The sequence below is a fragment of the Ixodes scapularis genome, unplaced genomic scaffold, assembly GCF_016920785.2.
Source record: "Ixodes scapularis isolate PalLabHiFi unplaced genomic scaffold, ASM1692078v2 PGA_scaffold1__304_contigs__length_218370807, whole genome shotgun sequence".
Taxonomy (NCBI): domain Eukaryota; kingdom Metazoa; phylum Arthropoda; class Arachnida; order Ixodida; family Ixodidae; genus Ixodes; species Ixodes scapularis.
The window spans coordinates 102,585,066-102,611,685 of record NW_024609846.1 but is presented as its reverse complement, the minus strand read 5'-3'; the positions used below and the strand labels follow the sequence as shown (position 1 = coordinate 102,611,685).

At 45.8% G+C, this 26,620-nt stretch overlaps 2 protein-coding genes and 1 non-coding gene across 7 annotated transcripts in view; 1 reads left to right on the top strand and 2 right to left on the bottom strand.

Annotated features, from left to right (window-relative positions):
- The window catches only part of LOC8031331 (DNA repair and recombination protein RAD54B), a 71,600-nt gene that overhangs the window by 41,508 nt on the left and 3,472 nt on the right, over nt 1–26,620 (bottom strand). For 2 of the 5 annotated variants that reach the window (XM_042290869.1, XM_042290871.1), the window contains exons 1-12: nt 17,314–17,639; nt 16,044–16,261; nt 15,590–15,710; nt 14,064–14,085; nt 13,924–13,978; nt 12,400–12,487; nt 10,957–11,065; nt 9,599–9,771; nt 3,744–3,898; nt 3,123–3,170; nt 1,881–1,962; nt 1,705–1,785 (exon numbers count right to left, since the gene is read on the bottom strand). In XM_042290869.1, coding sequence (XP_042146803.1) covers nt 1,705–1,785; nt 1,881–1,962; nt 3,123–3,170; nt 3,744–3,898; nt 9,599–9,771; nt 10,957–11,065; nt 12,400–12,487; nt 13,924–13,978; nt 14,064–14,085; nt 15,590–15,710; nt 16,044–16,261; nt 17,314–17,469 — 1,308 coding nt within the window. In that variant the 5' untranslated portion in view covers nt 17,470–17,639. Of the gene's footprint in view, nt 1–1,704; nt 1,786–1,880; nt 1,963–3,122; nt 3,171–3,743; nt 3,899–9,598; nt 9,772–10,956; nt 11,066–12,399; nt 12,488–13,923; nt 13,979–14,063; nt 14,086–15,589; nt 15,711–16,043; nt 16,262–17,313; nt 17,640–21,860; nt 22,034–26,620 lie in introns of those variants that run through there. The other 3 variants (XM_042290872.1, XM_042290870.1, XM_040217932.2) reach the window with 3 other exon arrangements.
- On the bottom strand, nt 8,288–8,369 carry Trnas-aga. Its single transcript has one exon. It is a non-coding gene; the product is annotated as a tRNA-Ser (tRNA).
- On the top strand, nt 19,193–20,264 carry LOC121836121. Its single transcript, XM_042290873.1, has one exon. The coding sequence runs from the start codon at nt 19,383–19,385 to the stop codon at nt 20,082–20,084; it is 702 nt and encodes a 233-aa protein (XP_042146807.1). The 5' UTR covers nt 19,193–19,382; the 3' UTR covers nt 20,085–20,264.

Sequence of the window (26,620 nt, the reverse complement as noted above, 5' to 3'; positions counted from 1 at the left end):
AAAGGAAAGCCATTTACAACTCCCTGTAACGCCGAATTAGGGCGCAGCTCTTAAGGGAAAATTTTCCGCTAAATTTAGCGGGAAATTTTTTCCACCAGATCTAGCGGGGAAATTTTTTCCGCTCGATTTAGCGGGGAAATTTTTCCGCTAAATTTAGGGGGGAAATTTTTTTGCTAAATTTAGCGGGGAAATTTTTTCTTCTAAATTTAGCCGGGAAATTTTTCCGCTACATTTAGCGGGGAAATTTTTCTGATAGATTTAGCGGGAAATTTTTCCTTTCCCGCTAAATTTAGCGGGGAAATTTTTTCTGCTAGTTTAGCCAGGAAATTTTTCTGCTACATTTAGCGGGGAAATTTTTTCCGCTAGATTTAGCGGGGAACTTTTTCTGCTAGATTTAGCGGGGAAATTTTTCCGCTAAGTTTAGCGGGGAAATTTTTCTGCTAGATTTAGCCGGGAAATTTTTCCGCTACATTTAGCGGGGAAATATTTCCGCAAGATTTAGTGGGGAAATTTTTCCACTAAATTTAGCAGGGAAATTTATCCGCTAAATTTAGCGGGGAAATTTTTCTTCTAGATTTAGCAGGAAAAATTTTCCGCTAAATTTAGTGGGGAAATTTATCCATATTGCACCGCGCGGTTACGCAAACGGCGACGCCGCTCAAGCCGGAAACGGGCGCCTATTAGCCGCGCGGTTACGCTAACGGCGACGCCGCTCAAGCCGGAAACGGGCGCCTATTAGCCGCGCTCTAAAACATGCGGTATGGATGGCCCGGCAGTGCACAATGCGCGCGGTAGCGAATGGGTTAATGTTTTCGCATTAAAAAAGTCAGCTTTTATCCTCGAAATTACACTGTGACAAAGAAGCTTCTTGCATCAGTTGCATTTTGTGTGTCAGTGAGCTTGATTAAAGGGGGAAGCATTCTAATTCAATATTGTTGCACAGTCCCCTTTAAAATTGTGAGTGCACATGATATTGAAAATTATGATGGAAGGTATGGATGAGGTGCTTCTTTTATATAATTTAAAAATTATGGCAAAAAGTGGCAGAGAAAAGGAACAGTACACAATTTGTGCTTTCCACTATGCAACGACATCGTAGTATTTAGTCTAGACTATCGTATCGAGTTTTGAAAACTGCTTTAGCGTTTGTCACTTGCACACTTCTTTGTTTTAGAGCGCAATTCTTAGGCACCCGTTTCCGGCTTGAGCGGCGTTGGCGTCGTCACCATCGCCGTAACCGTGAGGTCACGTGACCCCCCCCTCCCCCCGAGGTCACATGACCCCGGGAAGGAGGGGAGGAGCAGGAGGGAGGACGGGAGGAGGAGTAGCAGGCAGGATCACGAGGTGAAGAAGAGGGAGGAGGGGTATACCCTCCTTTCAGTACCCTTCCCTCCTCATCCTCAAGAGCTGCGCTCTAATTCGGTGTTACAGGGAGTTGTAAACGGCTTTCATTTTTTTTTCCTAAAATGTTACTTTTGTCGAGATTGGTTATAACGAAGTCAACGAGAATCGGAAATCACTTCGCTATATCCGCTATTTCGTTATAACCAACTTCGGTTACAACGAAGTGCAAAACAGAACGGGAAATCGTGATGCTTCGCTGTAGCCGCTATTTGGTTATAATTGACTTCGTTATAACCTGTCTCGACAGTATACCATGTAATTTTCAATCTCGGCCTTCGGGTTACAGAACGCGGCACCCACCTCAACCTTGTTCTTCTGGTCGACATAGTAGATCCTGAGGTTACTGTTGGGTAGCCACTTCTTGAACTCCTTCACCCAGTTCTGAAAGAGACATATTTGTTGGGATTGAGTAAAGTTCGTGCCAAAGCACAGCACTGTGCACATGTAAATTTCTGTGGCCTCTGACAGCTCCATACCTTGACTAGGCTGCTTGGAGTAATGATGATGATCCTTCGAAGAACGGGGTAGCCCCCGTATGGTCCTTGCCTTAGCAGAGTCCTGTAATATTAGTGGAAGAATTAAATCACAGCCGGAAAAGTCTGCGAGGTGAGCGTCAGGACCAGCCGCCAAACCCAAGAGGGAGAGAAAGAGCGAAGCGGGTGAATAGTGACAGAGTGCACATAGTGGCAGTTTTGAGAAACGCTGCATGCACATCATTTCGCAACCACCACGGGGAAGCCATACAGCTTCGCAAGTTGGCATCTAAGCTTATCCTAGTGCTGCGCACGTGGTTGCTCTTTCTCCTCACTCTTTTATGGCTTCCAGGCAGGCTATTGTTCCGGAGCTGACCTTACAGACTCCCCATCCCCCTTTATGAAAGGCTATATTCAAGCCTGCTAAATCCCCGTTCACCTCTGAACCATTTTCCATGTATTACATGCATGCTCTCCCTAGATGCATATGCAGAAAAAGCACAGCTACAAGTTGTGAGGACGACACTTGGTTAAAAAAACAATTATATGTAGCCTTTTCTTGACTGTCTGGTTAGGATGACAGTTAAAATTAATAAACTTTAGATGCTCTCATGTAGGTTACTTACAAGATTTCCTGGGAATTTCAGTATCAACAAAAAATTATTCAGTTGAATGGTCAGATGTTTTGTTTACCACATAACAAATGGGAAAGTGAAAACAAGGAAGGAAAGCTGCTGAGAAAACGTGTATATGCCTAACAAGAGCCTTTAGATACCGAGAACAAGCAACTACTGCGAATACCTTTATGCAGCCTCCTTAACAGATACATGCAATACATGCAGCGTACCCCAGAAGACGCAATGTTCTTTTTAATCGAGCCATTCAAACAGTATGAGCCTTGCTCATACTGTTTGAATGGCTAGTTATTCAGTTCATCGAGTCATACAGTCTAAGCTCATTATAACAGACCTGGTTACAACAGACGTTTGGATATAACATACCGATTTGTGAAGTTCGGTTGGTTTTCCACTATGTACCACTGACTCAACTTCATATCTGCATGCAACATACTCCTTTTACAACAGACCAAAACCTTGGTAAAAATCAAGGTCTGTTATAACTAGCTTAGACCGTACTTACAAAGTATGAAATATGTTCATTTGCAGTTTAGCAAGGGTAATATAAAGCAGGACATGACTGAATTCATAAAGATATAGTTGATGTCCAACTACGTAGGTTGCTCACCAAACAAGCGTAATGCACTGCAACGTCTTGCCAAGGCCCATTTCATCTCTGTAAAAAAAAAATGACAAAAATCAGGCAACGCATAAACAAGAAAAACACTGACATAAAAATCTGTCCAGATGAAATTGAAATAAAAAAAGCTCAAGGCATAACCGCAAAATTCGTGAATCGAAAACAAAATTGCTTTACCTTGCCCCACCAAGCATCAACTTGGGCAGTTCCTAAGAAAATCTGCTAAAGCATGCATAGACTGCCAAACTCGGAATTAACTACCTTTCGGGCTGCTCCTTTGAGTCTGGAGTCAAGTACACCCCCTGTAGTAATTGGCAGGATTAGAATGGTAAGGAGGTCCTTCAGCTGGCTTGCCTCCTGAGCGGGCTTCCTACCTCGGATAATGCTTGGGCATCTCGTAAGTCTTGAGCGCGCACATACTATCGAAGCACAACGAAAGGCAATGTGTGTGCGCTAGAGGCCGGGCGTCCGAAAGAGAAGCCCCACAGTTCTCATCCTGTCAGAGATAATTGGGCACGGTGGTGAACCGGTAATTTCCTTTTGAGATGTACAGTATGACGCTACAACACCGGCAAAAACTTTCCAGCTCGTCGATAACGATTAACTCACGCCAGGATGGCCCCGCCGCCATCGAAGGGCCGCATCTCCATGATGCACTCGTAGAGGAACACCAGGCCCTGCTGCTGATGAGGGCGCAGACACCTGGCCAGAGAGGCATCCACGACCACGTCCACCACAGGCAGCTGCTTCTTGTTGTGGGCCCACTGCACAAAGCTTACCGTGAGACCACGAGCTGGCTCCCTTCAACCCATCTCTATCTGCTACAGCTGTGAAGTAATGGCACTCTGGTACTAATGTTGGAGAAAAAGTCTTCGGGAAAGCCTCTAAATAATGGCGGGCTAACAGCATGCTGGGCATGGCAAGTACCCAGCATCTTATTATTGCTCCGCAGCCAACGAAGTTGCTGTATTAGCCAATTAGAATGCCGAAGAATGAATCTTGAAGCAAGATGCATTCTTCGGCAAGTTTCTTAAAGTGTCCGCGAATATGGCCAGTGAAGAAACTAGGACTCTCAATGAAAGGTCTGTTCGAGGAACTCTTGTAACCTCTGCAACCTTCCTGCACTGTACACGAAGGTTGCGTGAAAAACAAAGCACGAGAAAGAGCTAGCATTTCTTCCTAAAGTATTGGAGGATGTCTATAGCAGCCCAACTTCCGATAATCTGTAGAACAGCAAAAACCTACTATGAAACTTCTTCAATCGAGTGGAGGGTGCCTCCTTCAAGCTGTTCTTTTGTATAACTTGTTTTCCATCTTTAAATATTGTTATCTTTTTGAAAAAATTTAGCAAATTAATAAAATTATGTCTGTATGTATGTTAAGAAACACAGAAAAATTTCAGTCAGCATCCAACAAACTGATTGTGCAAAGCATACATTTTTCTTGAGACTGAAGCTTCTTTTAAAGCATAGGTGTCAGACACAGACACCAAATTTTTAGAAACTGCACAAGTTGATACATAAAGTTGAAGGCAAAAAATCAAGGTCTCACCGCCCTGCAAATTTAGTTTAAAACTGAGGTCAGCAAAATATCTGGCCACTTTAAATCTTGACAAAGAATAATGCAAACCCTAAAGATCAAATTGAGTCCTGCAATTCCACAGGCTAGAAATGATAGTGAGGATTTGACTTCACTCTACGACCAGGAAGCATCCCGGCGGTAATTTTTTTACACCCGGCGGTAATTTTACACCCGGCGGTAATTCTTTTTGGATTCCCACTGTAGGCCATCCCTTTACATTTTCTTGCATTTGCGTTATTAGCTTTGTTATTATAGCACTGAGTACTGCACCATCAGTTTTTGTGTTTTTCATAATCCCATGTTTTACAAAATATTAGTTTCATGTGTTACATACACCTCATGCAATAATGTATAGTGATGTATGTGTATAAATGCAAATAAAGAGTGTTGTGCAAATATTAAAAATGTTAAATAATAGTTTAGAATAATACAGTCGACTCTCATTAATTCAGACTCTCGTAATTCAAACTTGTGGATAATTCAAACTAACATGCAGGTCCCATCTACGTGTCTCTATGGAAGGAGACTCATGATAATTGAAACTTTCCTTTATTAAAACAAATTTTCGGCCCCCCTCGAGTTTGAATTAACGAGATTCGACTGCACGCTATTTATTATTTGCTCCGAGATGAACTGTGATATTCATATTTTTCTGAGTGTTAATTGTGGCGGAACCAACCCTCAAAACATCGCCCGAATATATGCAAAAAACAGAATTATTATTTTTAAAATTTTTTTAAAACTACTGGCTGCCATTTTAGCCAGGAAGCATGTGGAAGTGTTCAGACCGGCAGTGACGGCCAGAGGTGCCGGAGCAACCGGTGAAGTGACACTACGGCGATTTTCCTGCCGGCCAATCGAAACGTGTGTGATGTCACGACCTATTGCCAATGGAAAGCGGGAGGGACGGGTAAAAGGGGGTGGTGGTCGCTTGTTGCGGTGGCCTTGACCTCGCATTCAAAACCATGTACATGGGGTTTGCAAGAAGGGCGAGAAGGGTGGACTGCCTTCCCCTCCAAGGGGCTCTTCGGCCTTGTCCGCATTGTCCGTGTGTGTGAAAGATCAATATATTCACATTTGGAGCCGGAATGCGGAACCCAGAGAACGTCTTCGTTGACGTCACTCCCTTTTCCCAGATTTCTTTGTGAGATGTTTTGCAGGTTGGTTTGGATCGCCCTTTACCGAGCACCGGTGCACTGCAGAGAAGCAACACCTGCAGAAACGAGTTCCGCAGGTGTTGCTTGTCCGCAGTGCACCGGTGCTCGGTAACAAGTTCACTCAATGGGGTAAGCCCTCGCGATCAACACTTGGGAAAGTATGAGTGTCGCTTGGGAGAAAAGCACCCCTTGAAAGCGGAATTAAGGTCCCTATATACTGAGAGGTAGTGCAAACCATTGTCTAAAATGGAGAAGAGAAATTCCTCCGTGCTCATGTCCTTTCCCTCTAAATATTTCTCTTTCCCCTCACTTCAACTGGATCAAGCGCAACATGTGCCCGTTACCTTCGCATGGCCCACGCAATACGGTAATCTGCTCTAAACCGGTGCCATTTTCGTGCAAGGTATGGCGATGGCGGTGCTTACTATTTTTTTGTACCACGACGTTGGCGGCAACGTAATGTTATCTTGCTGCGCTCTGGATTGTACGAAGAGCGTTCTGAAAGGGAAGAAGCTTTCTACTGTTAAAACCAGTAGCATAGCCAGAGGGGAGGCTTATGGGGCTTAAGCCGCCCCGCCCCTCTCCCCTGTCTGCACCCCAAGTCAAAGACATTGCAGCCACCCTCAACCCACCCCCCCTTCCCCCGTTTGCCGAAAAAAAAATCCTGGATACACCACTAGTCCCGACGGGGCAAGTTTTGACTGCCTCCGACGAAGATGAGAGCATTTTATGGGTAGTTAAATACACGAGGCGCGTAAATAGCAGACGTCGCATATTCCTCCGTGCGCATGTACACGGTTGCAGGCAGTATATAATGTTTATAAAATGTGTACGAAGGAAACCAAGATGTTGGTTTGGTAAAACGATCGATAATGCTAAAAAGTACCGAAAAGTCCTGGGTTCGCACGCGTTTTGCTAGGTGCGACCGCATGGCTTTCAAATTTGCTTCCTTTCACTAGTACTCACGAAAGGAAAGCAAATGTGAAAGCCATGTGCCCACGCCTATGCCTTTGCTGAACACAACTCCGGAGATAGGGTATAAAAAGTTTTAGTGGTGCGTATGCTAAGGATTGCAGGCCTTTCAGGCGGATGCTCAATCCATGCTCAAAGCAACGGCACGAGCTCCCGCTTGCAAAGCAGTCCTTGCCTATGACCCACAAAAACTGTCTATTTACATGCAGGAAGGGGTGCATTCTAACGTGTGCCTACTCTGAACACTTGCTGCCTTTTTTCAGTGCATGTCGATGTCTCAAAAATACTCCGGACTACATTGACATTTTTTTAAAATCATCTGCGCTCAGTGGAGTTGGAGAAAGCTTGTCTTCTCACCCAAGAAACTCCAGCTCTGCTCACGGTATTACATTTGCTGATCGAGACGTCTTCCCATGCTTTGAAACTCCAATAAAAGTGCACAAATGCTAGTTCCTACACGTTAGAAATTAGAACTGTCTACCGTAAAATACCAAGCAAGTGCCCTCTCCAAATTTAGAGATTATCCAACAAAAGGGGGGGGAGGGCCCTTACTCGGTTCAGGAATACCATTCAAGATGGCTAAAATAGTGAATATGCACCACCCCTCGCTTACACGAGGGGTGGTGCATGCTCAATATTTTACAGTACATATAAAAAAAAATCTAATCCGCCGCGCGCCTTGTGGGACTTGCGCGAAAATGGTGGCGAGGGGGGAGCAAGGAGCCTATCAAGATGGGCAAGGAGGATCGCCCTCGATGAAAAGGAGGAAAACGCATGGAGAGGGGGAATGGCACTACCTTTCAGTACTTAGGGGCCTTCAAAGGCCCCTGAAAAGGATAAAAATGTTGTTTTTAAACAGTCTGGTTAGGACAAGCATGTCAACAAAGTAATTTTACGTGAAAAATATTTTTTTAGTGGAATACTGTTGGTGTGAGGAGTGATATACCGGGTAGTTGGTAGTCACCTCCTTTCCATTTGTTTTCTACCTTGGCATTTTGGGTGCATGGAGGGGAGGTGGATCGCTTGGCTATCAAGTTGAGGTGGAGAGAGAGTATCACCATCTCGTTGAGGTGGAAGAATTGCATGACCATTCTGTGACGTCATGGACTTGCGCGTAGAATTTAAAATAAATCTCGCGTCATCAATATTGCTCTGAAAAAAAAAATTTTTTTTCACATACAATTAATTTTTTGACATGTGTGTCCCAATTAGACTGTTTAAAAAAACATTTTTATTGTTTTCAGGGGCTCTTTAAGCGGAATGGTACACGTGCGCGCCTGGTGTATTTAAGAAGAAACTGAAACTTTGTGAATGCTGATATCTACATTGCAGTAAAATTCTCAAAATTAAACAGTCACGAAGAGCATTTGTTAGGCAGAGATGCCTGGACAACCCGCATTTATCATTTGTGATACTTTTAGGGGCGAAGCACCTATATGTATGCGCAGTCGACAGGATTCGAACCTGTGCGGGGAGACCCCAATGGATTTCTAGTCCATCGCCTTAACCACTCGGCCACGACTGCAGGACGAGTATGGGGCCCTGAGATGTGGTAGTAACTCAAGAGCTGGGGATGCTGGCGTGCATAGACCTAGTCTTTGCGAACTTCAGGATGGATCCGCTAGAACAGGGAATCTCAAACTGGGTTCCGGGGAACACAGGGGTTCCACGAGCTGGTCTCATGGGTTCTGCGAAAGTGAGATGAAGGGCAAAGCGCCTTCATCTCACTTTGTACTGACATCGCAATTGATATGGTGGGGATATATGGGAAGCAACACAAGAAAAATTGCTTACAATTGTGCATCTGTTGCTTCTCGGTCACCAAATATGGAGGGGGGGAGGAGGGTTCCACGGCAGTTTTTGAGGTTTACTGGGGTTCCGTGAGACCAAAATATTTGAGAACCCCTGCGCTAGAAGAACCACTGGCTCTGCATTTCACCGACCATAAAGCTGTAATAATGAAGTCGAAACGCAACCCGGAACTTAGCACTACCTATGAGCAATAAAAAAAATATCAGCACCATCAGCACTACCTATGAACAAAATCAGTATCATCAGCACCCACCAGAGCTTCGCCTCAATCAACATCATTCACCACATGGAGATGCGGTCATTTTTTTTTTTTATTATTATTCGAGATTGAAGAAAGGATATTTGATATATAGCAAGGTTTGTAAATCCACTCAATTTCCATTAGGTACAGCTGGGCATTCCTATAGATTACATTTAATGTAAAATCTATAGTTTACTTGCCATCCCTCAGTCCATAAATTTAGTTAGATTAAAGTTAGCTTATAAATGGACAAGTGGAGGCTTGGGAACAACCTTCACGAGCTTAGCTGGGTTTTCGTTTAAGTATGATGCAACCGAAGTGAAAAGCTTAGAGAAGCTATTTGATTTGAAAAGATTCGGCCAAAACAACTATCACTTCGAATTTGATTCAAACTCAAAATCCACCATTTGCACACGACTACAAATATATAACTGAATTAAACAGATTTTAAAGGCAAAGTTTCACACAGCTGTGAAGAAGCAACCACTAAAACTCACAATTTCAACTGCTGCTACATAAAATCAATGGTGCTAAAAAGCAACGCAAACACTGCACAAGTGAAAGCCTCCTCTGTCTTCTTACACTGCCCTGACAATTACCTCGATATAGGATAGGCAACCTATGAAAAGGTGAAATAGCCTGACCCCACTTCATCTTCCAGTTAGGTTGTTCGGGTTTTCTATGGGAGTGTAAATGCGCACCTGATGCGTGTGACTTGGTCGAGGCATCACCAGGGAGTTTGGCGTTATGAGAGGCGTTGTCGGTCTGTGAAAACTCTTGCGACTTGCACCACTGGCTTCCCCACCCACATGTGGGTTTCTGAATACGGGTATTGGTTTCACCATGTCTTTAGGCCTGTCTGCAAGTAGTGCTGCTGAGAAAGACAAAGGAAGAAGTAATGTTTTTGTCATTCTATAACATTCCTGATGCCTTTTTGGTTTCTTTCAGGTTTTCCAGGAATGGTTGATTTTCAAGACTATTGTGATAGTTTAGCAGGTTTGGTCATCTTCAAGTATGGTGTCCTCCTCTACTCTCTTCATTAGACACCTACTCTCTTCATTAGACTAAGTATTCTCACCCTTTTGTAAATTACATTCCAACATCTCCATTTCATCTGTTAACGTATGGCCGAGGAGGAAATCAGCATATGTATGCACGGGCTTCTGCCTTTTGATTGCCTCAGGCTCTCAGTCGTATGGTTGTTTTAGCCAATAAACACCTTTGAACCTTTGAACCTTTAAACATTTCTCATCATTCAACCCACCGGAAAAATCAGCCACTAAATCAAAGGAGCTGAAATTTCATTTGGAAGTATATTTATTGGTTGTTTTTATACCTGGTAAGATTTCCAAGAGCAAATGTCGTTGATAGCTATATTAAAGTCATTATTTTTCATTTTCAAAGGACTGGATGCTCTTTAGAAATACAGGATGTCTGTTCAATGGATACAGTTGTGCTTCTAATTTTCATCCAGGTAAACGTGACTGCAAAAATAGACCCTAAAAAAAAGTTTCTTGAAGGATTACTCCAAATGGAGATATTTGCATTTGCCAAAGTTCATCTCCCAAGATGTAAAAAGTCAATTTTTTTATGGGATTGTGAAGAGATACTTTGAGTGGCCAGCAGACTTGCAGTTCCAAGTACCCACTAGAACCAGGCATGTTTTTGTAGAGGGTGCACTACAAATTAACTCCTGAAGGCAAGAGCTTGCCTACCTACTAAAGCTAAGCATGTGCATGTTTGCAAATGTGAGTATATATTCTTCCTCTCAATGAATCAACACTTATGTAGTGATCTTTTTTATTTATGTTGTTTTTATGGCTTGAAACTTATGACCATTTGCAATATTCAAAGGCAAAATAACTGAGGTACCATAAAATCAAGAGAGCAGAAAATGCAAATAATTTGATATATTCAAGGCCAAACTGAGGTACATAAAAATAAAAAGAGCAGAAACTGCAATGTTTATTTGCACAGAGACCATTGATTGTCCAGTTTATGGGTCAGAGTTGATGGCAGAACATGCACCACTATTAGCACGGGTCAGGGGTCTAATTACGAGATGTATAACTTGGGGCAGCAGCTCCTGTGCTTTTATCATCTGGCACAAATCCTTCACTGAAGCATCTCCCGGAAAGGTAGTCCTCTGCTGTTATAGGTCCCTGGATCTGGAATTGAAGAATCCGAGATGAGGCGCCTCAAGATGCATCAGTGTGCCATTTGTTAAAAGAATTGCCATTAAATGTTTTGCAGAGCACCATTAGTGGCATCATTCAAAATTTAAGACAATTCAAAATTGTTTTATAAACGGCCCTTATTCACAACCTTCAAGAAACAGTTTTTACAAACTTTTGCCAAAATTTTCAAAGGAATATTCTTTACTGAACACAGCTCATGTAAATTTGGCGGAAGAGACAGGCTAGAAGACGATTGCTTGCACGTTTTTGGAAGCTTTCTCGGGGGAAAGAGTTTGATATAGCCAATGTGTTGTTCGTTATAAAAAGTACTTTTTACATGCTTTTTTATTTAAATTTTCCGTGAGTTATTGCTGTACCTACGTACAGCAATAATTCGCTGTACGTAGGTTCATTCTAAACAAATTTCACTGTATAGACTTTTCGTCAAAGGTGTACTTCACAGGTGGGTTTTACCTTGTAAAACAACAAGGCATAGCTCCCTTTCTGTAGAAAATAGGGCCAAAAGACTTGCAAGGGTCAACAGCAGACAACAACGCACACGACCGAGTGAAGTGAAGGGGCACGTTTGGTGCACATATTGATAGATGGTGCTACCTTCTTGTTCCGGCACGCACGCCACAGCACATAATTCGCTCCTAAACTCATTCCTTCGTAGTATTTAGTATTTTGCAAAGGCTGTGCACCTTTCCCTATTCTTGTATGATTCTCCTTCACCAACAATGTTATAAAGTCTGCTTAGTGATTCAAACATATTCCACTCGGCTTTTCAAGAAAAGCATATCTTCACACTGAACTTTCCACATTCATTTCAACGGTCTTAAGCTTAGGGGGCAGAACTCAACATGAAGGAGGTGCTTTTCCTTTTGATAATGCATGTTAAATTAAGCCAAGTCTTTTAGCAACCGGTTGCGCAAGAACTTCACATATGCCAGTCAAACGCCAGCGCAAACGCAGCTTTGCAGAGTGAACACGATCCGATTAGCAAACGACAAACGGGACAGAACAACCTTGGTGCAAGCAGCAACAGGGGTGTTTTGCGCCTGTGCGGTGCTTCGAGGAGTCACTGCAGCAGCGCCGCCGCCGATGGAGCGGCACGCACTCTGGTGTTCCTGCTTATACTGATCGCAATAGTATACATAAATTTTTCTTGAGATGCTACGGCAAGCGAGAAAGGTCACACTGATCGCCACACCATGTGTAAGGTCTTTTAAACTTTCCCATAATGAAGTTTACTAAACATTCCTGACAACATAGGCAAATGGGTGTAGTAGATAAGCAGTTTGTTCCTGGTGGTGCTAACATACCTCACATTCCTTGCCTCCGACTTTGAAGTGACTACCCTCTTCAATTGATTCAACATCAGTCACTTTGTAACCAAAAGTAGATCCCAACCTAATAATGAAGAGAACAGTAGTATAAGTCACGCACATTGTCTGTACCACATACTAGACTCTTCAAATTTTCACTGGTTGCTCTATAGTGATAGACCATGCTTAGACACATGGGTCCTCATATTGCTTCATCCCTCATTCCACAATTGCTCAAGAAACCCGCATTCGCTACTTCTCCACATTAACAAGATACCTAACATGTCAGGGTCCGACTTCAGAACTCCAGTGGATAGATGTTTCTAGCTATTGGGCATCTCTTAATCAAAAACAGAGACATCCAAAATCTTGACATTTCTACAGAGTCAAACAAAATTACCTAACCAAATTAATTTCCTATTCACCGGCATTTCTTTGCAAACAAGCTCGCTATCCCGCAGACCCCTGCGTGCTTCTGGTTTTTTTCTTTTTTTTTAATTTTTGTTTCCCATCCTTTCGTCATTTCTACCACTCCCTATGTGTGCAGGTTTTTACAGACATATTATAGATAATTCCCCGAAGAAAAATTGTTACACCTGATCGCCATAAGTTCCTGATGAACAGACATATAGATTACCAGAAGTATACTGAGGCACCAAATACTGTGGTGCCCTTCGTGGTATCAACTACTCCTGCCGAATGCAATGAATAAACAAGGATTCAGCCTACATTACTCTGAAAATTTACTACTGCCAAACTCTTTGCAGAGCAACTAGTGGTGTAAGAGATTAAATTGTTCAGTATATATTATTCACGCTGCTATTCTGTAAAGTATATAGCTCCTTCAGTTACTTCCTTTAGATTAGCATACAGGAGGGAATGTCATGCTTCTGTTATGGTGAAGTCAATGGCATTAAAACAGTGGAAGGGGGGGGGGGGGGGGGGGCAAATTGCCCCCCTCCCTCTTTTCCTCCCCAGATTATTCAAAACTTTAATGTAAAACAATATGGGGGAGGAGACAAAATACCACGCATCACGTCCCCCTCTCCCAAACAAGATTTTCTGAAGGGAGCAGCTGAGGCTAAAACTATATGTATTGCTCTGGAGGCCAAAAGAAATCTTGATAACATGGAGACAGTTTCCTAGACTTAAGTAGCATTTTCTGGGGACATACACACCTTATGCAGCTATGCATGGGCATTGCCATGCCCTAATGCCCTTCTCCATCTGCACAGATTTTGTGCTGGTTGCTTCATAGTTCATTTCATAACTATGGTCACATTACTGGAAGGCTTATGCTTTTCAGGAGACCACTGTGTTTTTGATACGCCCACATGGGCGTCACGCGAGTTCGACATTGCCAGTTTCAGAAGTCTGGCATCTCAGAGGGCTTGAAAAAGGGCAGTAATGACAATGCTTACCTGAACTGCACTGAATGCATCAATACACTCGTGATTTGACTAGGACTTAAGAGTAAATATGGTTGCTGCAACAATATGGAAACCAAGTTTTTCAACTTACTCTTTGCCCTCAAGGCTTTTCAGTTGGGCTGACCTTCCCTTGACAATCAGCACCGCTGCATCAACAAGTCGTTTTCTTTGTGAAATATGTGAAGAACATATTCCAAAACAAAATATGCCAAGCATGCAAGGTGTACCTACCATCACCCTCCCATTTCTTGTGCTGAAAACCAATTGGAATGTAAATGAGTGGGTCTCCGAAAAAGTTACAGGTGTCAGTATTTGAACATGTTCAAGAAACACCATAGGCATTCCAAGCTATGCACAATGGAAGCAGAATTAAGGGTAGCAGAAGCAAAGCTAGCAGACTGGATGCAGACAATGTGCTAAGAGACAGCTTCTTCAGCCTTAAAAAAGCTGCCTCTTAGCAAAGAAAACTGTGTGGAGCATAGCAGGCTTTGACTCCTTAGCCGTTTTTAGTTTTGGTAAATTTCTGACTCCATTTGTTGCCTTCAAAATAAAGCATCTAGCCACAAACAGGAGAGAAAAATTGAAATAAAGCAGTGCTGCTATCTGTTGGTGGAGCTGCAAACTGAGCCATGAGAGAGCCTGGTTTGTCCAAAACAGTGGAGTGCGTGAACTGGAGAAATCAGACGAGCTATACTCGTCCTGAACGGTTTGAGGACAGCTCCACACTGATGAGCTAGGCTCGTCATAAACGGTTCAAGCTTAGAGGGATTCTGAACCGAAACTTCAAATATGTGCAAAATGTTAAGGAATAAGTCGAATACAATCAATAGTACCTGTAAGTGATAATCACACGCTTGTATTTTTTAATGGATGGCTGTATTTTTCTTTCTTAATGCCGAATATGGGCGAGCGCTTCAAAATTAGCCGTTGAAGAGCACGCGATGCGTCTCGGAAATCTGGCGCTCCCGTGATGCCATCGCGTGGTAGGGCCAAGCACATCGTAGTTATGACATCGTGGAGTGCTTGCACTACGGTCTGTACGCAGTTGTTTGCATAGAATGCTACAACACGGAGATTATTACTATGGTGAAGACATCAGTCAGCTACGCTGGCTCGCTTGGAGTGAGATTGCAGTCGAGCGTTGCGGTTATATGGTCAAGTTGCGCTCTTGTTTAGTTCATCTATGACTTTAGCGACGACGGATACGACGGAGGAGCGATAGGGAGAGCTTCCGTACATAGTTTTTCCTCATTACCGGTGTCTCACGGTAATCAATACACCCCGCTGCTGCCCAAGCACCACCCCCCCCCCCCCCCCTCACACAACAGCATGGTGCCTTGCTGCAAACGTGCAGAACGCTAACGAACATTTGACCCGTCCAACGAAGCAAGCAATCCTTTTGAAGGGGATGGCTGCAAACTTTGTCAACAAGGGGAACAGCTCTGCGAAGCTTGCCGACGCAGCCCAGCTTGGCCTACTCAACGGTGGCACTCTCCAACAATCTCTCACACTCATGTACAGGCCTGATTTGCATACACCAGTATGTCATACATGACGACAGGACCATCCAACAAAGCTTCAGGGGGCATCCGCTAAACAAAATTTGTAAATAGATTTTTTTTTTTTTTTTTTTTCGTTTTTTGATTGAAGTATGGTGTTTTTGAAATTTTCGTATTCGATAGCTGTCATATTTCAACAAAGAAATAAGCGCTAAAATTTTGTTTTTGTACTCCTTTAAAGCACATGTACAGTTTTACCTTTTTCGACGACAACTTGCACCATAGAACGCTGAAGTAGCGGGCGCCATTGGTTTGCAACTTTTGGGCAGTGGTTGACGAGTTCAGTGCCACATCATCATTGTTTTTTACATTCTGTGACCTGGAAATAATTTTTTACATAATGGGATAGGCATATGAAAAGTAAGAGCCTGTTCACACATACAGCACAGTGCTAAGTATTATTATTATTATTATTATTAGGTCAGTTCTATAGACACAATGCACTGCATATGACCCAGCCTTTTCCTGTTTAAACACACACAATGCAGAACTAACTGATACAGTGCCGACTTTGGGCTACATCAGCAACGTGCTGCATGTGTGAGGCGGCCATAAATCAAGTGGCACTTTTCCTTTGTCCCCAGCTTCCTCACTTTAGTTTTTCCTTCCGTTCCAAACTAAAAAGTATAGCTCTCGCATTTCCAAGGCTTACCCACTGCTCGGAACAGAAGATGTTGAAATATTGTGTCTTGTTGCATTTGGTGACAAAGTTTTGATGGGAGATTCAATTCGGAGCTTCTTTGCATCGTCATTGCCGTCCTCTACGGTGCTTCCCTGATTGACCAGCCTCATAATGTCAGTGATGCTTCTCTTTGTGCCACTGGCACTCTGTCGCGCAGTCTCGGCAGTGTCGACACATCTTCTCGAGGACTGCAATGTTTGAAAGCGTGCAAATGTGAACCCAACAAGAACACAAAAAAAACATACAGGGATACAGTCTCAAACTTATGAGCACTTAAACTGAGCTAGCCAATAACAAAACTTAGTAAAACAAAGTGCGCACAGAAATACAAAAAAAAATGTCACAGAAAAATAAAAATGGTTTTAGAAAACTTGGTTTTAAAAAATTCTACCTCTTCCACACTAAAACAGTTATTTTGGCTCGCGAATCGCCTCAGGAATCCCGACAAGCAGGATCACGTCGGGATTCCCGAAGCATCGAGGTATTAAATAAAGATTCTGCTATATCCATGATGGGATGAAGTTCATCAGCAGCAAATAAAACACCGTTGAAGTTTGTCAGCAGTGCAGTACAACCAAAATCACATTGGTCTCAAGCATAGGTCTTGAACTTCATGAAGGCACGAATTGCACCATGGATGCTTAACGGAGATACGTAAGCTACTCTACTTTAACCCTTACACCACCTCTTTGCACAATTCTTTACGGCCAGAATCTGCGCTGCCAGTGGTTGTCACATGCTTTTGGATAGCCAATGTGAGCCAACTGCTCAGAACAATTCTGGAAAGTTTTTCTATAGAGTGCACAGTGCCATCACGCCGGCCTAGGCCCACCAAATGCACACCAACGGCAGCTCCGCTCCAACTGCCCGTACAGCCGAGAGCCAACAGCGCGGCTAACCTTCAGTCTGGTTGCAGTGTGTACAATCGACACCACCTAGAAGACAAGGGCTGCGCGCGTCTTTCCCCCTCAAATGTCACCAGTAGTGGATCCACGCGGCATTGCCTAGCTCGCATCAGAATCGTTGCCAGCACGTCTTGCAGTGTCTCGCAACGAGAGCAACACTAGCGTGCGGTGATGCCAAGACAGACAAATCTACCGCTTTGCGGCAACTCTCGTCAATCTTTGGCTTGTTTGCCGCATAGGGCAGGTCGCAGATACACAAACGACGAATCATGCGCAGACCTTGTTTTCTAGGTGGTATTGATATATCATGCGAAATGATACGGGCTCCAAGTTACCTTCGCCCGCCAAGGACCCCCCAGCAGCAGCCTCGAGGACCTTTTATAGCCGATAGGAGTAAGGTCAGCAAAACTAACGGCACTCGCAGCGCTCCTAAAGTGTTTTAGCGTCGGGCTATTAGAGCAATTGCGAGAGGACACAAACATCCCGTTCATCAACAACAGCCAGGGAAAGAATGTTCAGAGACTGGCGCAGGTCCTGACAGGCAAACACCTGTCCGACGACAACAGTTGAATTGCGTCGTTCAATCCCCCCTTCCCCTCAAAATTTTGGTTTTCCTCCCTCCGCGGCGGCTGCCGCCACTGTCGGACTCTCCACGCATCTCCGTCGAATGGCCAACAACCTGCTAAATGGGTGTGAACCAAGGAGGATGTAAAGAAGTTTGCTGGAGTGGAGGGGGCACTCTTCAAGTGACCCCCGGCGGCTGCCATCTTGAAGTGGGCAGAAAACGCACCTGAATGGGGGTAAACGTGGTATTTGTTGTGGACTAAAAGTAAGTGGAAATTGACGAAGAGGGCATGTAAACAAGGTTTGCTCCTGTGTTGCGTACGGATGCACAAACAGGGCGAAGGAGGGGGAAAGGATCACACTACACTTCTAAGTACAATGAGAATTGTTCTGAATGGGGATGTGATTGAGGTTCCCTAAGCCCTGGCAATGCCCAGCGATGTGGCACCTATGCACGACAATTAACAGCCTCGTATTCATTAACAGATTTCCAAAGGATTCGAAGACGCGGAGCCCTTGGGAGCAAGCCGTTCGTCGCAAACGCTGGCAAGTGAAAGACTGACATTGTTTGTGTTCCGTGCATTTCGCACCGGAATGCTTCGACTGCACCGGACAAACGAAGCTACTGCTGCCTGGGAGTGCGCCCAGGCTGCTCCCTGCCTTTCCAATTCATCTCCAGAAGCCAGTGAGTGGTCAAAAGGGGAATTGTGACAGTAAAATGAATGTTTTGCGCTTATCACAAGTCAGTTTGTGACGCTGGATGTGTGCATCAGTTCGTGACTAGATGTGCGTGCGTGCGTGCGAGCGAGCGAGCGAGAGAGAGAAAGAGAGAGAGAGAAAGGGTGTAATGGCTTTCGACAACTTTTTTTTTTCATCTAGTTTTTGCCTCACGTGTAGCCAGTAGGCTGTGGCATCATCTCTTTTGACACTGTTTTACGCATCCAGTGTGCTTGGTAACTTGGCACTCAGGAAGTACATGTATGCTTTCTATTACCCGGTTCAAAATTCCCATTAAGTTCCAATTGGAATTTTATTATTGGTGCCAATTGGGTTTTTGGACAACCAATTGGTCACTACCAATGGGAACCATTATGAACCCATTCAGCTTCCATCTGGAAAAATAATTCCAGTTGGTGAGACCCATTGGCCAGTGTGCTTCCAGTTGGAACCCACTGAAACCAATTGGTTCCAGTTAAAACCAGCTGGAATTCCAATTGGATTTAATGAACTTTTTAGCTGGGTAAAGGTTAAAATGAAGCAGCCAGCACCCAAGCCTCGAGACTGCACAATCACTGCGACTGCTGAAGTGTCCGAAGCGGGAGGAGAGCTGCCTGTAGGTTCACCTACCAAGCAATGGTATCAAAACAAGGTGTGCGCCACTGAAGACAGCACAAGTTCGAGCACTAAGTGCATCAGTGGCTGACGCTTTAGACTTCTTCGACCAAGTGCTCAAGCTGCTGCAGTTCAAAGGTGCAAATGCAACAGAAAAATTTATCATAGTTTTCGACCATTTGTTCGACCACTTGACCACGTCCTCAATTCTAGGAACCCGTTGGCAAGACCCTACAAGGCGGCCTTACAAAAGCAGAATGAAGCATGCTGGAGGGCATTCTTTTCTGGGGCTCAAGCGTACATCAAGAGACTGAAAGACCCATTAGGACGTCCTATTTTGGAAGGGTTAAAAAAAACGGTTTCATCGGCTTCTTGATCTGCATTGCAAGTACCGAAAAGCTGTTCAAAGTACCTCTTAACACACAAGCTGAGCCAGGACCATGTTGAGTTCTTTAGGTGCATTCAAGGACGGGGAGGGTTTAACAACAACTCTACGGCTGCGCAGTTCATGGCTTCGTACAGACGACTGTTGATTCAGACAGAAGTGACGTCTTCCAACTTGGGGAATTGCTCTCAAGACATGGTATCAATCCTGACGGGATCTATTTTTATGCCTGAAGAAGATGCAACCAGTACCCTTAACGACACCAGAAGGGCACCCGTCATGCAGTCAAAAGATCACGATTACAAGCACCGTATTCCCCGTCCTGAAAGCCTGTCCCCTTTTGTCACTTCTATGGCGCCATACATTGCGGGCTTTGTTGTTTGCAAAGTTTGTTCAACTACAACATGGCAACAGTGTATTGCAGCCCTGCATTCACAAGAGCTGGCACCTCTTGCTAGGCAAAAAAAACGGGGTGAACTGGTTTCTCCATCACAAGACATCATCGGGCTGTGCGAAGCTGTCGAGAAAGGGCTGCCGCAGTTGAAGGCCGAGTGGGAAACCGTCAAAGCGGTGCAGCATAGGACCAAACAGTTGATCTTGGAAGTGTTGAGTGCGTTGCTAGAGAAGAAATGGTTTTTGCAACTGGAACCGCACCTTCTACGCTGCGATCTTCTAGACAACCATATTTACAGCTTGTGTAAGAAGCTGGCTAAAGAGTATCTTAAGGTCAGAATTCACCACATGACAAAGGAAAAGAACAAAGAAATGATCAAGGACAAGGCGAGGCCGCTTCTGTCAAAAGTGATTATTATCAGACATCAATAAAATAAACCATCAATACGACAGTTTTAACCAAGGCTTGGTTTTAACTCATCAATGTCATATTTTGAAGGGATTTTTTTAGGGTTGTAATTGTCTCGCTGCTTATTATAGGCCAACTAAGTGCTAAGAAACGACCAATAAATTGTTATTACACGAGCTGTTTGTTGACTTCCCTGTTTTGTAACCGCCACTACCTTCATAAAACTCGCAGCAAAGCGCGAACGATGCAGGTTCTTGCCCACGGCAAGATGGCCGCCGCCCGCTCAGCCACGCTTCACCCCCTCCCATTTGTACCTATAGGCGGCCTCCACTCCAGCAAAATTCTTTACATACTCCTTGGTGTGAACTGAACTGGACTTTTCTGGTGCACCTAGGTTTCAGAGTGCTTTCAACTGCTCGGTTAGGGTTCCGTGATTTATGTGCCATTTGCAACACAAGTTGTGGGGAGCCCAAAGCGCCGATCGTCTGCGACCGTCTCCAGTCTTTGCTCGGGCCTGCTTCCTCCTTCTCGTGCGGCAACTCATGCATGCACATTGGCACCCAGCCTGCACGAGAGGTGTCCGCTATTAAATTGCAGACACTCTCCGTGGTTTGAATCGCTCTTTCTCTTAAACCTAGGCTCTCTAGGCCTCCTGCACAAGAGCATTGAACGTATCATGACGCCCCCAATGGCAGACGATAGAGTGTCTGAGAAGCCCTGTGGCCTCGCACTATAACAAACCTGTTCAGGTGGCTTTTTACATCTGCACTCAGCTGTTATTTGTGCATTCACGTGATAACAACTGAAAATATGTCACTCGTAGTGGTCACCGCACAACCTTACCCTGGAGACCCGAGCTCGCCGCAAGCTAGTAATCTCTCCTTCGTCCAAGTTTGTCGAAACTGGGAGCAACAAGCGTGGCCTTAATGTGTTTGAAACATTGCCACTGACAGTATTTTTGCATCGTCAACTGTTAAGAACACGAAGGAATTACCCCCGACAAAGAATTCTACACATTACCATTGAAACTGCACAAAGTCAAGCAGAGGGGACGATACCAGGCCGCCCAGCGCACCGAGTAAGCGAGGCAATTGTTTTTCTCGCCCTCCAAGTTGTTCTGCTAAGCACGGCCACACGATCAAGCGGCCGTGGCATGCAGGAGTGGATTTAGTTGGGAGGGGATCTGGATGTCCTGACCCCCCTCTTGATTTCCACATGCGTAAAATTTAGGGCGTGAAACGAGGGAGGGGGAGGGGGTTCCTTAACATATGGTACGCTGACCAACACCTGACCCCCCCCCCCCTCAGGAAATTCCTGCATCCGCCCCTGGTGGCACGCATAGAAACGTATGCCATGCAGATTTTACAAAGGGGAACACGCTATACCGTCCCACCAGTGGAGCGATCCGATTGAACCAGTACATCTTTTGCAATGTGAGATCAGTAGTAAAAGTGCCGTCTCCAGCGAGAGCGTTCATTTGAAAAGACCAGTGTGCGTGCACACCAATGCACTACAGGCACAACAGAGGGAAAGAAGCATGTGCTGGAGGCAGAGCTCCTACTGCTGATCTTATGTTGTGTCAAGCTTACAGCGCAAATGCGCAAGAAAAGCTGCAAGAGCTCAAGAAGCAGCATGCAGTAAGAACAATCTGCTCGGCCGACAGACGGCTGGTTGCAGCTCGATTGGTTGTGTCTGCTTTTGAGCATTTCTTAGGTTGGTCATCGGCTGATCTCGTTGGCTGTAGAAAGGGACTGCAATTTGGGTGCCTTTGCTTACAAGTCAAGTTAACGTAGGCTCACCTCAAGCTTGACATCAAGGAAGCTCGCTGTTTTTGCGAGTGACAGAGCACCTACACCAAATTTGAGATTTCTTGTACGGCATAGGCATAGCTTGCAGTAGCATGCATCGCTGAGTTTCTTCCCTTTGCGAAGTCTTGAGGAACGAAAGAAGCTTTCCACGTTAGGAATTGGCTCAATTCTGTGCCGTAAAACAATCGCAAGGGGGAATTCATACCGCCAGCTAACGTTTTCACGCGGGACAAATTCAAATATGCAGGTTTGTACTACCCAATACCGATAAACAAATCATAGAAGGCGCTGCAAGCCAGTTTTTCCACAGTGCCTCTGGGCAAAGCAGGAGGCCTCCAGACCTCTCGCTCCCTTTCTCTCCCTACTGTCCTTCTTTTTCCTTAGTGCCTCTTCCCACATACTTTATTCGGCAGTAACAAGCATGCACACAAAGCGTGGCTGTAAACAGTCGATTTTCCTTTCCTTTGATACACACTCACGAGTGTTCTACCGGCTGAATAAGCGCTTTTTGACATTTCGGTGTTACTGGCCTGCAAACAATGTTTTCTCCAGAAAACAAGCAGGGTCGTACCACTTTAGAACGAATGGCCTCTTCATGCTTGGTTCATAATTGTGTGGCACGTCTAGAACAGCACACCAAATAAATAATGTAGTGTCTAGAGTACCGTCCGACGGCACTCTTGCTGAGCGTTCAAGTGCCGTCCGTCGGTACTCCACTCGCGCGTTCAAGTGCTGTCCGAAAGTCTCGTATAAAACGAGTTCTCGAAACGAGTTTTTCGAAAAGTGTGAACGAATTTTTGAAACGTGTACATAAAAATCAATTTTAAATAAAAAAAAAAATGTTTGTCTCATTAGCAACCGATTCCGGGTTTGATCCCCGGTGCGGGCTTACTTTTTTGTTTTCTCACATATTTTATTTTACCAACGCATTTGGCGATATTTACATTTATTTTTTGACGATTAACACAGGAAAAAAACAAATGTTGTCGCCGAAATTTCGCTGAACGAAATGGTATGGGACTTCGTTTCCGGAGGTGCATGGGGTACAGCGGGGCTTGGTTTGCCGGCTGGACGCCGCGAAGCGGCAAGTACGACAGGACCAAATGGGTCAATAGTTTTGCAATTAGCAGCCGCATACTGTTGCCGCAAAGCGGCGTGAATGCAGGCGGGGGGCTGTGTTAACGAGCTCCCCAGTGATGAGTAAAGCTATACGCATTCCGGAGTGCACTTCGGACGGAAATGGCTATACGCACTCCTCGGAGAGCTCATGCCGCTCGGGCCACCCTTTCCAACGGCGCGTGTATGACTGGGGAGCTCGTTAACACAGCCGCCCGTCTGCGTTCACGCCGCTTCGCGGCGACAGTGTGCGGCTGCTAATTACAAAACGTAACCAGTACATGCCGCTTCGTGGCGTCCTGCCGGCAACCCAAGCCCCGCTGTCTTCGATCGCACCTCCGGAAAGGGAGTCCCATACCATTTAGTCCTGCAAAGTTGCCCGACAACATTTTTTTGGATTTTTTTTTGTTTTTTTTTACTGTTCATCGCAAAAAGAAATGTCGTAAATATCGCCAAATGCCTCGACAAAACAAAATGTTAGAGAAAAAAAGAAAAAAAAAAAAGTTGGCCCACCGCATATCGAACTTGCGTCCACTTGCGTATGAAGCCTTTTTTTTTTTTTCCCAACAAAAACAAGTTTATTTACATATTGGAGTTACACGTAACATGAGTGGACACTTTCATATGTTTAGTAATTCTATTATGAGGACAGAGACAAAGAAGAGTCAGTCCTGATTTACAGATCACAAGATAACACAAACAGTCAGTCCTGGCTAACAGGCTAGTAAAAAAATAAAATAAATAATAATAAAAAAACCTTGTTGCCTGGCCGCAGCCAGCTTCTAACGCGCCAGGAAGCGTGGGCACCCTAGTTAGCCCCGCTCCTGTCCCTCCGTTGCCAGGCGCACTGGTCCTACAGTTGTTTTGCCTCCAGTCTATTTTTTTTCGTGCTGCCATTCCCTTCTTTCGTGGTATTCCTCTCTCGAGGCAATCGAGAGGAGCCACCTCAGCCTTGACGTGAAGTAATCCCACGTCGGCTTGGCGTCGGTGTGACCTTCTACCATGACAGTGCGCGCCAACCAAATGGACTGCAGACCCAGCAGGACTATTGCCGGGGCTACGTCCGAACTGTCGGCACTTCCGAGGTTCAAATACTTAAAGGTTGGCCACACGATTTCAAAATGCTGCCCAAATGCCACCCTGAGTTCGTCCCAGAAGAGGTATGCGTTTGAGCACTCGACGAAGATGTGCTGTATCGTCTCACTTGCGCCACACAGGACGCAGTTCGAAGACCAGGGGACGAAAACACCCCTCGCGTCCAACCACACCTTCACAGGCAGCGTCTCGATGTGGAGTGGGACGAAGAAGTCGTTAGTGGATGCCGGGACAGGAAACCTCCGCACCCGCTTGAAGAGCCCGGCTGCGCAAAGGGGGATCGGCTCCATTCTGTGCAGGGGAACTGGGCGCACAGTCGCAAATGTGTGTCCCAGTACAGCGTCTTGCAGCTGGCAGCAAGGAGGTATTCCCAGGAGAAGTGGACCAGGAAGAACTCCACTGAGGCGGCTATTTCTGCGTAGAACCGCAGACCCGCTCCCCTGGTGGTGCGACCTGTGGTACTGACCATCCGTCTGCCAAGGTATGGGTACCCGAGGTGATGTAGGGCACTTAAAAAGAGGGGGTCCCGTCCGTCTCTGATGAGAAGGAAGCGCTGCACGTGGAGCTTCAGCACCACGTTCACAAGGCCCAGACTTCCGGCCGCCAAACTGGGGAAGAGGTTGCTGCGCCGCGTCCTCTCCATCGTCGACCTCCAGATGAAGCTCGCCCAGCTTCGGTGAAAACGATTGGCAGTTGACTCAGGACACACGGCAGCTTGTGCCCAGTAGAGTACCGCTGGATAGGAAGTAGAGTTGCAGACGTACGCTCTATTAAAGAGCGATAACCACCTGCCGAGACACGGGGAGAGCTTCGCCTGAATGGCGTTGGTCTTTTGACGCCACTTTTCCACCGTGGGCCCACGTTCTCCAATCAGCGCTCCCAGGTAGATGTCAACCGTTGTTCTACATTCGATGCCCGCAAAGATTTTGGGCGTCGTGGCCCAATCCCCGAGCCAAGCATCGATGAACTTCCGCCGGTTGACCTTTGCTCCCGACGCATGGGAGAATACCGCAACGTGCTGCAAAGCAGCCTCAACCTGAGCCTTGGAGGTGCAAATCAAGGCCACATCATTGGCGTAAGCCAGGAGCTTCACATGTTGATCGCCCATCTGCAGTCCTTGAATGGTGGTGTCCCGGATGATTGCCCGGCAGAGGGCAGTAGGGCGAAGAGTATGGGAGAGAACGGGCAGCCCTGTTGCACCGAGCGGCCTATCGGTATTGAGCGCCCTTTATCGCCATTGACGAGAAGTCTCGTCGATATGTCTCGGTAGCAGAGGCCCACCCAGTCCAACATTCCATCCCCGACCTCACATTTCTTCAGCACAGCCCGTAGGAACTCGTGGGACACCCGGTCAAAGGCTTGGCTCATGTCGAGCTGAAGGACCGCCAAAGGCTGATGTCCTTCACCACTTGCCTCACTGACGATACGCATGGCGTGGAGGTTTTGCACTATGGAACACCCCCGTAGACCGTAAGCTTGATGGTCGCCCACCACGCACGGAAGTCCAAGATCCAGCCTTCTCGCCAAAATTTTGGCAAGAATTTTGTAGTCCCCAGAGAAGACTGATGGGCCTGTAGTCCGTCACTGCTGGATCAGAGCTGTTGCCTGTCTTTTTTGGGATGAGCACCGTAAGACTTTCCCTCATGGACGGAGGGATAAGCTTTCGCTGAAAGATATCTTGGTATACTTCTACCAGAATGGGGCAGAGGAGGTCCGCATACCTTTTGTAGAGCTCTGCGCCAATTCCATCCAGTCCGGGCGCATTGTTCCCGGACAGCTTCTTGATGGCTCGCCGTACCTCCGACTCCCTATTAAGTCTTTTATATCTTCCGGGACGGTGGCAAGCTCGTGGAGAAACATGTGGTGGGTACTGACATTGCATTCCTGTTTGATAAAGAGTCGTTTGTAGTATAATTCAAAAGCTGCAGCCACCTCTTCTTGCCCGCTCACCAGGTGGCCTTTGTACCGCACATTGGAGATGTGGTTTTCCTGCGCGCGCTTCCTTCCGAAGGTCCGGGAAATCTTCGTGGGCTGGGTCTCGCCCTCTAGGTTTAGCTCTCGGCTCCTCACCTGGGTGCCCCGCAACCTCTCCTCCAGCACCTGCAGGCGTGTCTTGCAGTGTCGAATCTCCTCAGCGAAGGTGCCAGGCCTCTCCTCCTCTTCCTCTAGTATGATGCGGAGTGTGTCTGTCAGAGCCTGTTCTTCCTGTCTCGCCTCGGTTGCCTTGGTATGTGAAAAGGCCTTGGCAAGCTCTCGCAGCTCTTCCTTGAAAGCCTCCCACGTGCAGGCGTCCACCACCCTCCCGAAGTTCTCCAGGCGTTGCTGCACCCTCACTGAGAACTCTTAGCTGTCTAGGATGGCCATGTTCATTTTCCAGGACCCTCTCACACGATGCTTGGTCGCCACGCCGCTTCTCAGCTTGGTGGCAACGAGTCCGTGATCCGAGAAGGGCACCATCTTGACACTATAAGAGGAAACCCCTGTGAGAAGTCCGCCAGAAACGTAAAGGCGATCTAGCCTTGCATGGGATCCTCCTTGCC

What these genes read in the sequence shown, in the direction of transcription:
- LOC121836121 (XM_042290873.1), top strand. Translation starts at nt 19,383, where the DNA reads ATGGCTTCGTACAGACGACTGTTGATTCAGACAGAAGTGACGTCTTCC.